Consider the following 12,203-nt stretch of genomic DNA (forward strand, 5'->3'; position numbering starts at 1 on the left):
CATATAAGTACTTCCTTTTATTCAATTTTCATATAAAAAGTTTACACGTTCTTTCACGCGTTTTCTAGAAAACTAATAAAATAGTTTTTGCACAAAAAATATTTTACAGTGATTCACTAAACATAGTTGACAAACGTTTTATCGCTTACCTAAACACATATTTTTCAGTTGGAAATTAAAAAAAATCACAGTCTAATGTAAATGGCATAGTGTAGAGTCAATAGTATTTTTAGTTATAATTATTTTACGCCCTAACACATCCCAATTTTAACTCAAAAGACGGTTTAGGATCGAACCAAAACATCCTACCCTATTACCAGGAAAACCCAAAAGTAACTATAGAAGGAAAGCCTTACATATAACTACTTCCAAACTCGGCTCACGTCTTGCGCTAAAAATCAGATAGGTCAGCAGGTTAAACATTTCCTAAGATCAATAAACGACTTGCCAGTTCCTTTCGGCAGTATTATAACTTACTTTTGCAAGTGTGATTTGATTTGATTTTCCCATAAGCGCCAATAACCAAGTGAGAGTTTTATATTTTCTTACAATAGAAAAGTTATTTCATTCAGAAGATGAGTAGATAGAGTACCTACTGATTGTTTAAAAGCGAATTTACAAAAATGAATAAAGAGGATTTACTAGGTACTTTACGAATGTAATAAATTGGTTGATATTGATGACTATAATATTAAAGACATCTCTTACCTACTATTATTTTGTATCTTTATTAAATGAATAGTTAATAAAGATATCAACCAATTAGAATTTTAAGGTATACCAAAAACCATAAATCACTTAAATATTAAAAACTTTCTAGAACAATCATAATCCCCATTTCTCACTGACAGAGCGAATCAAATGAACCCCGACTGAATGTCACGTCTCCGCTTGCATTAATTAAACGACTTACAAGTTTAGCGCTTAAGGCTGCGTTTTCACTAGAGATGTTCCAGGATGCATGAGTCGTATATTGTGGAAACGGCTCAACGGTGCTAGATTTTTGATTGATTGATTTGATTTAGAAGGTGTGCGAGGAATGTGTGTTAATAAACATAGAAGTTCCATAATTTTGAGCAATAGAAGACATTTCACAGCATTGCAACACATTATTTCACCACAAATTTTCCTCGCACAGCTCTGGTGGAAACGCAGCCTAAAGTGCTGGCTGTTATGAGATTAGATGTTACAGTCCCGCAGATTTCGGCGTAAATGTGTGTTGACTAAACTTTATAGGGATATAGTTATAGCATAATGAAGTTATTATCGTAAAACCATTATTTGTTGGGGTATTTTGTTTACACGCTTAATAACTTGTTTAAGTATTCGTGTGAAAGTAGAGCTTTGAAAGCTAAATGAACAGTTGTACTAAAAGAGCGTACTCCTACCTTAAAGGCCGGCAACGCACTGACAATGTCCCCGGCATTGCTGGTGCCTATGGGCGACGCAGTGCACTTAACATCAGGTGACGCGTCTGCTCTGTTCTGTTGCCTCCTCTTATATATATATATATAAAAAAAAGTTGTTCTTATGTATTAATAAGCTCTAGATATATCTAGCAAAAAATGAAAGGTTTTTACAGAATTTTCTGTTTAAATTTTTATAAAAATGTACAGTACAGAACTCTTTCAGTTATCATTGTTTTTATTGAATAAAATTATGCTATAGAATACAAATTTCTACATATATCAAGAACCATCGCTCATCATATTTTTAATTAAAATACGGTCTACATTCGTTCCCTCATTTTATAATGAAAGTTCATAGTCATAATGCTCATAAAACATAACTGCAAAACAAGTACAATTAACCGTTTCATGAAATAAAAAATAAATAAAACGGACGCCATAACAAAGTCACTTCTGTCGTACGATTTTTACAGCATGTTATAGCTGATTTCAAACAGGAGGCTTTACTGCTTTTTAACCAGTGAGTAAACGATGTATTTGTACATTTAACGACTGGTATGAGCCAAAGTAATCAAATGTAGGAAATAGTTTTAACCGCGAAGTGTTGAAAATTTCTCGCATTGTTAATTCGTGGGTATTTTGAAGAAGGTGAATAAAATTAGATTTTTGGGTTGCTATACATACTCTATATTCTAAATGTTTTTTACAGTGATTTTAATTTAATTTGTTAGTTCAATATTTTAGATATTACATTTTATTTTAAAGCTTAAATTTATAAACTTTCTTTGATAGAATGCGTATCAAGTATCAACCCATATTATTGTTAATCAAGTCGTGTAAAAATTTACATTCATATTGCACTTGTTATTATTTAACTAGGTATATAAATAGAATAAGAAATGAAAACCTCATCAAATATTTTATGCCCATCACAATATTACTGACAATTTTACTGATTGATTTGTTTTATTTGCTTTGGTACAGGGTAACTTTTCATTTATGTCGTTTTATTGCGTATAAATAGTAAAATTAATTAGATTTTAATTATATTCCAGGCCAGAAACAAGCCAGCAGATGGCAGTCACGTCAATCAGAAGAATTCCGCCGGACAGAAATCGTCGGCACCCTGTCAAAAAGGTCTGTTTTAATAACAATACACCAATAAATTTTTAATCAATTATACATAATCGATAATTTTATAAAAAAAAATATTGGGCTTGCTCTGGATAAAGCTTTATTGTATAAAAAGGTATTAGTTACAATAACTTACTTCATTAAAAAAAGAGCGTGTGTGCCAAGCACACCTGTCAGAAGTGAAACTTCTTTGGCAAGATTCAAATATACCAAAATTGTCGCCTTACGACGACGCGAGCTTTAATTTATACTTTCAACGCGTCTTAAGAAGTTTCACTTCAAAAATGATTTACATTCAACATGGTTGCGTTTTCACACTCATTCTCATAATAATATAAGCTCTGCTTGCTTCTGACCTTAACAACCACCTTTTTTGTCTATAAAAGGTGGACCAAAAACACCAGTCAAGCCATCAGCGCAAAAGGGGTCAGTTAAAACAGCACCCCCAAAGCAGGCGGCGGCCGCGGCCGTCAAAACCCCCCAGGGAAAGAAGAAGAAGGGACACAAACATCAGCAGTATGAACTTATTGTTACTATTAATTTGGTAAGTAGTAACTATAAATTTTTCTAAGAACGGTTAAAGTCTGTGTTGTTAGTAATCATACTATTTATCATCTAATTTCTTTAACTATTATTCGTTAACATCAGTTAACGAATAATAGTTAAAGAAATTACTATGTATGACTTTACTCATGCTTAACTTCTTAAAGTCAATCAAATTCATAGCGATAGCAAATAAATAAAGCACAAAATTCTATACGTTCAATTAAAATTTTAGCAGAATTTCTTAATTTATCAGCTTTCAGTAAATTATTGAAACCCATACCTAATGCATCTATGATTTTTTAATTCATATACTATTTTATTATTAGAACATACCAAATATAACTTCAAGAAACCATATGAATCATTGTAGATAATTATTTTATCATAATAAAAACTCTATATCTAGCGCGTTTATTCTCTTTAGGGTAATCTCCGTATCTACATTTTAATATTATTATAGTTAGATAATGATCCAATCTTAAAACTCGCTCGAAGCATTATTTTACTATATGCCGTAAAAACAGCCTTCAGGCACAGTTAAAGTAACCTTATAAGAAGCCCTTTGAGCCAAGGAAAATAAATTTGCAGCGATTTTCTGACTACATTAAATTTAAGATCTGTTGATTTTTAGTTGACTTTAAAAATGTTTGAACATAAAATTGTACTCGAGGCCATATTGTGATTGCTTCTGGAAACATCTTTGCTTGAATATTTCAAATTGTCTGTGTATGAAATTTTTGTATTAGACATTATGTCATGTCGGTACATATACAACAGTCACTCTCAAAGATTAATAATAATTCAGAACGCAAGAAACCATGTGACGAAAAAAGGTAACGGTACATTTTACGATACTGCGAGATATAAAAGTAATATAAAATATATTAGCAAATTATATGAAAATTTATATACGTTCTCTCTAAAGTTCCCGTGTTTAAATCGGTAATTTCTGCGATACGCGATTTCGAACTCCAAACTGGAACTTTTCCCCGTTGCTAGTTCGACAAGCACTTGACCGATTTTGGTAGTTCGGTACGAGGATTCAAATGGAACCTATAAAGATTAAACAGATAATAGATATAAAGGTTTAAATGTATAATAGCGATAGCTATAATATAAATATAGCAGACTCCTGACATGCAAGTTTATACCTAGTTTGGGAGTAAGAGACTTATATATCACAAAAAGTAAAATGTTTTGTCAATAAATATTTTTTTTATTACTTATATAAAAATTCAGTTGTAGTAGAGGAAAAGCAGGCCCTTTGAAGTGTTTCGTCAAATGAGACAAGTCGTGTAGACTTTTTAAATAGATTAACGAAAAACAGAACAATTCTAAGAGCACGATAAATCGATGATTTACCAATCTCCAATTTATAGTCCGGTAAATCAGCTATTCGTTATAAAAATATAGTATCTACAAGTTATACATTTGTTTGATTTGATACCGAAAGAAAATGTTAATAAATAGGTAGATAGAGATCTCTATCTCTTTCACGTGTTTGCAATAAGTATTTAAATCGAAATAATTAAATTGCAATAACATTTTGCGCACCATTTTTCAGTAACCCTGAATATTTTTATCGAGATTCTTAAATAAATCACGGAATAAAATATTAGTTGACACGCTCCAGTATGCCTCTAGACAAGGTGTGAACATGTTGACGTTTCTTTAATCACTCCATTTTACGGCTCTGCTTTTATTAGACCGAGTATTTATGGAGTCACCATATTGTTTCGTCAACACATCTGTCCCTGAGTTAACACAGTTAATATGTCATTATTTTTAATTCATAATAATTGGATAATAGGTTCTTAGTAGAGATAAACAGGTTGCGTCTTTCTTGGTCTAAATTTTACACCCTATATATTTTATAGTCATAATATAGAGATAGGACTATAAAAGATCGATTTCTAATCGCACAGTATACTGATTATTATCTAATTCCCGTATAGTATCTGTGAAAATGTATGTCCATTGACCTATAAAAAGTACAACAAATAGTTCCTGAACAAACAAACAAACTCTTCAGCTTTACAATATTAGTATAAATTTCTAAGCAAACAATGTGTTAAAACCTAAATTTAATTTTATATTGGTTTAAATAATATTATTTATTGATCCGTTCGAAGCACCTCGTGTTTTGTTGATGTATCTGTTATTTTCCCGCCAAAAGTATTTTGTTCCGAATGATCGTTTCGTGCCAAGATTACGAAGTTATTTGTGCGTTCCACAATGACCAGAAATATATTCAGTGTGAAAATTATTATAATCAGTTTTATTTTAACATTGTTATAGGTATGTATAATATTGTATAGTATGAAATTATTATTTTGTAATGTTAAATGTAGTCTAGCCAGCGGAATTATTCGCATTGTATCCGCAGGAAGAGTCCGTTCGTCTTTACTCACAATTCGTCCTCTCAAACTTGAGCATTTATAAAAGTTGTAAGATAGATCAGTCGAGTGAATACTGAATACCTTGAAACTATTTTACGATTAAGATTATAAACTGTTATTTTAGTAATGGTATCGAAAAATGCTATCATAAGATTTATCGATATTCTTCCTAATCTAATGATTCCAGAACAGAAAGACCCATATAAAAGCATAAACTTGTCACCATTATAGCGCGCCCCGTGTTGTCATTATAGCGCAAAAATCTAATTTAAATATAGAATCTACTTATAACTGAGCTGTCATTGTAGAGACGCGCGTGTCACTAGCGTTCTTTAATGGCCGATATTAAAAAGTAATCATTAAAAAGTAAACTGTCAAACAGAAGTGTTCTTCATATAAGTGGCGGGAAAATAATCATGAAGCGAAACTGAATTTAAAAGTGCCTTTCGGTGCAGAGAAGTAATTAAAAACTCAACAAAGCGTAAAATTGTGAAAAGCTGTTCGCGATTTGCTGCCATTTGGAAACATATTCGCGCGTTTTTCGTCACAAGTTTGAATTTCGAATGAAAATAAATAAGCGTATCTGTTGCAATATAGGCAAAGAAAAGATCCAAACAGCCAAGTTTCTAGTGGATATTGGAAAAAGTTTTCTCGATATAAGTTTGAAGCCGGTAAAAATTGTTGAGTTGTAAACGGTTGTAGTATCGGTATGTATTAAAATATGGCGAAGAGAGATGAGATCTATACTAAGGAATACAGGAGGATTCGTCGATTAACTACTGATTTTGCTACAAGACAATTTTCCGTACGTACTGTACTGTGTGTACTGTATTATTTAATTAACATTAAAAACAAACACTTCATGTTCACAATATTAATACAAGTTGTTATTTTTTAAATTTGATATTTGTTTTTATTGGAAAGGAAGCTAATAAAATATCTTATAATTACGCAAATATTTTGTTTTCCTATTTATTTCGTATTACTAATAGCCCAGATCCATGCCAAATCAAATGTCATTTGACTCATCATCATTTTCCCGCCCAATGCTATAATTATCTTTAATTGCCAATGAGTTTTACTCGCGACTTTGTTTGTACAATTGTGTAACTTTACATACGTTGGTCTTTTAATTAAATACCTTTTGAGAGGTTTTGTTCCATTTATCGTAATTGATTGTCGATTAATTTATTAGTATGAGTATTGTTTTAATATTAATTATATAATTATTATTTACATACATAATATTGTGTATCATTACGTACCTACTTATTTAATTCGTTGCCGTATCTACAACATCAAAAGTTTGCAATGTAGAGTTAAATTAAAAAAAAAGCTAATTGATATTTTTTATCATTTTCAGTCAGAATATGGCCTTACAGAAGAACAAGTTGCAGGTACGTTTCATATACTGTTTAAAATCATTTTTTTACTCTTTACTTTTTTAAATACAATTAGCTGTCATAGAGTAAATTCATAAGCGTTTAATAACACACTAGTAAAAAAAATAAAGAATTTATGTCTTGTGATATATGAAGCTGCTTGTGAGCGCTTTTCAAATTATAAATTACATTTCATTTTATATGTTGCCAGTGCCATGCTCGTTAAAAAAAAGTAATAATATTTTTTATCTGTGCGCTTTACAGAATTTAAAGAAGCGTTCATGTTATTCGACAAAGATGAAGACGGCACGATCACGATTGCCGAGCTTGGTGTCGTCATGCGATCTTTGGGACAGAGACCTACAGGTAATAAACTTATATTATCTAGACTCTAGATAAATAATTGAGGTACGAATTTTTATAAATTTTATATGTCATGTGAATGTTTATTATTTTTATAATGTAAATAATTATTCTATATTTTTTGGATATATTTTTGGATTTCGAAATTGGAATACAATCATTGAAAATTCGTTAGGCAATTCTTGCCATGAAGAAAGAAAAAGAATTCGTTAAAATATTAATCTTAATTTTCTTTGCCGCAATAACATTGGTAAGTATTATATTTACCTAACGTGTAGTATGTGTACGCACGGTACTGACAAAAATAATGTAGCAGCCCGTAAAGAATCAACGATCAAGTAAGAACAAGCTGAACGCGTTCACGTTCAGCTGCTGCAATGTTTAGTTCTAGTTAGACAATAGTTAGACGTTCAACACCGCAAACTATAAAAGAAAATTAAATTAAAAAGTCATTTTCTCCTATAACCCACTTAACCGGTTCAATTATTTATAAGTAGGTATAATGGAATACGAATGAAAACGTGAATAAATAAATACACATAGACATTTCAATTTTCGACCAGCGATGAATGTGTTTCATGAATTTTTACTACACCAGATTAAGTTGAGCTTAGGGTTGTCACTTGGAGATAAAAATATATTAATATTATCATACAGCTTTCTCAATTATGAAAACAAATATAAGGTAATAATGGTAAGTGTAACAAATATAATAGAAAAAAAAAACAGTGTCAGTGACTAACACTTCAGCGATCTCATTTAGAAAAACTAGGTCTAAAATATTAAACGGTGGCAGCCCTATTCAACCCCCCTTCATTTCGAAAGCTTACGATAGTCTGTGGGATTATGGGAAATAAAAACCGGATAAGCGACGTAGAGCAGGCTTTAGACCGGTTGGTATTAAAATGCATATTTTTGTATGTCTTCTATGCGGCCGTGTTCATATTTAATCTTATTACGTAATCTAACATTAACTAGAGAATAATTTCATTACAACGATGCTTTATGAAACAGATTTTTATATGTTGCCATGGCAAAAATAATAAAACAATTTACGGTTTAACATTCGGTACAATGAATGGGTCAGATTGAAATTTTACATGCCATTATTCTTTCGTCTATCGTTAGTTCTATAAGAAAACAAAAATAAAACATATCCACAAATATTTAATTTTCACATAAAACGTTCTATAATTCTGCTTCTTTCATGTTTATTATTATTTCCTGCAGATCATCCTATTTACCAAATTCATCTGAAACAATATAAAAAGTAGGGAGGTCTTCATAAAATAGCCACTTAGAATTCATGGTGCGGCTCGTATTCACGCATTGTCCTAAACGAAATTAACTTGCCTACTCTTTGGAATTAAATGCCTACTCTGAGATATTTATGGTCAGAGAGAAGAAAAGATGTGTTATTTCAATTTTCACTCGAAGAGATTATATAGTTTGTAGATTTGTGTTTCAGATTTTATCATTTATTCATTTACCTATTCATTGAGGTATGTAATCTCCTTTTGCAGCATATTTAACTAAGAGATCGTTAATCAGGCAATTGCTCTAGGGATAGATACTAACTTTATTAACTGAGCGTTCACCTCCTAGGTACTTTATTTCATAAGAGCTTTTATAAACTACATTCCCACCTAATCACTTCACTACATAGTATAAAACAAAGTCGCTTTTTCTGTCCCTATGTCCCTTTGTACGCTTAAATCTTTGAAACTACGCAACGGATTTTGATGCGGTTTTCTTTAATAGATAGAGTGATTCAAGAGGAGGGTTTTAGTATATAATTCATTAGGTTTTAGACAAAGAGGGCGAAGCCGCGTGCGGGAAGCTAGTGGAATATATGAATGCATTTATTTTATTAACTTTTATTAAAATTAATATTTCCAGAGACTGAACTACGAGATATGGTGAAGGAAGTGGACCAGGATGGGAACGGAACGATCGAATTCAATGAATTTCTGCAGATGATGTCCAAGAAGATGCGGGGGGCAGATGGTGAAGATGAGCTTAGAGAAGCCTTCAGGTAAAACATACTAATTGTATTCACTTATATTGTATACATTATTTTTTTTTATTTCAGCTGTCAACTAGACGATTACATAATCTCTGTGCTATTTTACTGGGTATCTTTAAAAACAATTTTATTTCGTATTTTTGACTGAAGATAGATATTATAATTCATCATTAAATTCCAAGTGATATTTCAAAGTAGAATAATCGTTATTCGTAGGCTAATTTATCACATGCTGAAAATACTAATATGAAAGTTAAAAATGAAACTTCACAAACAATCCTCCCGTACCTTACACACATCGCCTTACAAAGTTTAATTTGAAAAAACTAAAGTTCAAGAATAGAACAAAAAATAAACAATTCTCTAATATAATTTCCACCCTGAAAATAAACCTAAAAATTTTACCTGTTATTCATGAATTTAAACACATAAAATTGGTACCAAATATTCCAGAGTGTTTGACAAGAACAACGACGGGCTGATATCATCAGTAGAACTGCGGCACGTGATGACGAACCTCGGCGAGCGGCTCAGCGAGGAGGAGGTGGACGACATGATCCGCGAGGCTGACCTCGATGGTGACGGCATGGTCAATTACGATGGTGGGTTTGATTTGGGAAATGTTTTTTTAATTCCTTTATCTTTTTAATAAGGAATCAATGAGAAGCTTCTATTACTGGTTGCTTTACGTATAATATATTGACAGCATTTTCTTTAACGGGTTGTTCTACGTATAATATGTTGAGTGCATTTTCTATTATGCTCTGGCTGTTTTTAGAAGGTTCTTTAATTGGCTGTTTTACTTGTAAAACTATTTTGATATTTGCAATCGATTTTGAATAAATATCTATTCTTTTCTATAGACTTAGTCTACATTTAACGAAAAGAAAAGCGAAGCACACAATATGACGATACTGAAAAGTTAATTCACCGTCCCTGATGTCAAAACGAAATACCTTTTTTATTATTGTCTTAGTTTTAATATTGGTTCATAGGCTAGATATTATGATATTATGAAAGAAATTTTGATTCTCTAATGCCAAAAAATATTATTGATCTTATATAATACGTATAAGTTTGTTGATTGAGAAAAAATATTCAATCTTGAAAACAAATAAAATAAATGACCATTGTATGTTTCCAGAATTTGTGACAATATTGACGTCGAAAAACTAGTATGCAGATAAACCCAGAAGAGATCGCCCTCCACCACGCTCGCTTCCCCACAAGGAGTTGACTGAGCTCGGAGGGAAAGAAACTCTTATCTAGTTGCCTAGCAACTGACTTAGTGATGTGCTTGTCGATTGGTTCAAGTGGTTTCTAGTGATGCTCTATGTGTAGCGAAGTGATATGACGTGACGATGGAACAATATTTAGGTAAGCGTTTTGTTTAGGTTATGGATTGTTAACGACTGTTGAGCTTTGTGTGAAGGAGTTTATTATAATTATATGTGTTTAAGCTTTATATTTTAATGTTATTATTATTTTTTGGTTTAAGAACAATTTTTTTAAACTTCGTGTAACTTATGTTTAAATGTATTGCAATATTTTTCAGATTTGTTATCGAAGTGTTTATCTAAAATTTTAAACAAATATTAATTGTAGGTTCATAAAAAATTTTCGCCTATTTATAAAAAATAGCAAAGATGATTTTTTTCATTTCAATAAATTTGCTATGAATTTTGTATAAGGGCAAATTTAAATGTACTTCAAGCTTCACTTTTTCGTGTTATATACCTACTTGTTAAGGAGAGCGGCAAGCGGCAATTTCGACTAGAAAATATTTTGACCAATCTGTAAATTAGATGTGTGTTCGTATAAATGTTATGTACAATTGGTTCCAAAGTAAAGGTGCAATAAAAGGTATACTCAGCTGCTATTGTTTGCTATAAAACTCATTTTTACGACCATTATATCATTGATCGCATATAATATTCCGCTTCATACCACTCTAGATCCTTAAACTTTGAAAATATTAGTTTTCCGATGCAGATTTCCACAAACCCTTGTATTATGTGAGCTTACGTGATGTTACCTGAAACAGATTGAAAAAATTGTAATAATTAGATTGTTTTCTACAGTATATATGAATACTGTAGAACTTAAGTTAAACTATATTATAGGTAACTAAATTTATCTGAAGTTGAAACAAGACGTATGTTTGTTTGTAATCATATGTTTTGTGAGGAGCCTAATTACCTAATTCACGTAACTATAAAACTAGAACAACCTTGGACTTAAGTATATTGTTTTTTCTTGGATAAAATATACAACTAAAGAAAGCACCAAAGACATTTGCTACCAACTGTACATCATAGCTTGCTTGAACTGTGTGTACGCGATAGAATAATATAGAAATAACAAAGTGTTCAAATATTTTGAAGGAGAATTTAATATAAGCGTTATTGTAAATTATTTATGGTTTTTTTTTATGTATAATTCACTTTACGCTACGTCTAATTATCTAGTCATGTTTTCCATTTATTTGCCATCTTGTATTCATTAAAATTAAAAGCTTGATTACCTATTAATATTGTCGTTGAAAATATTGTGTTTTTAACATTGAGATACTATACATATGGAGACGACACCGCCTACATCACTTATGTTCCGCTCAACATACGCCATATGGCGTATGTTGAGCGGTTTTTTTTAATGGTTTTAAAGTGAAACGCATCAAATATGCCTTCGTGTGTGTTACGATATTGCACAAATAATACAAATAATACGGAAAAGTGCAAAGGAATAACTTTCATCGGTAAGAACCCAACTAGATAATAATTTTTAAAACTTAGTTAGAGCAAAAAAATGGCGCACAGATTTTGTTCGTGGTGTCTCCTCCATACGTATAGTAATATTATCTCAATGGTTTTTAATCACCTATTATTTTTATCTATAATAAGGTACGTTGACTTTTCTGTTCTCTCGGTTAGCCTGTATGAAC

General features: G+C 31.2%; 1 protein-coding gene across 2 annotated transcripts in view; it reads left to right on the forward strand.

Annotated features, from left to right (window-relative positions):
• Positions 1-10,766, forward strand: part of LOC149483596 (neo-calmodulin-like) — a 162,521-nt gene extending 151,755 nt beyond the window's left edge. The window contains exons 2-8 of one of the 2 annotated variants that reach the window (XM_089702725.1): positions 2,465-2,546; positions 2,930-3,087; positions 6,852-6,885; positions 7,135-7,236; positions 9,133-9,268; positions 9,713-9,861; positions 10,404-10,766. In XM_089702725.1, coding sequence (XP_089558851.1) covers positions 2,465-2,546; positions 2,930-3,087; positions 6,852-6,885; positions 7,135-7,236; positions 9,133-9,268; positions 9,713-9,861; positions 10,404-10,435 — 693 coding nt within the window. In that variant the 3' untranslated portion in view covers positions 10,436-10,766. Of the gene's footprint in view, positions 1-2,464; positions 2,547-2,929; positions 3,088-6,051; positions 6,294-6,851; positions 6,886-7,134; positions 7,237-9,132; positions 9,269-9,712; positions 9,862-10,403 lie in introns of those variants that run through there. The other variant, XM_089702726.1, reaches the window with a different exon arrangement.
• Positions 10,767-12,203: the final 1,437 nt, after the last annotated feature.

Source organism: Colias philodice, chromosome 13 (assembly GCF_061535455.1).
Source record: "Colias philodice isolate Cphi_HAF_F1 chromosome 13, ilColPhil1 Martin Lab GWU primary, whole genome shotgun sequence".
NCBI classification, from domain to species: Eukaryota; Metazoa; Arthropoda; class Insecta; order Lepidoptera; family Pieridae; genus Colias; species Colias philodice.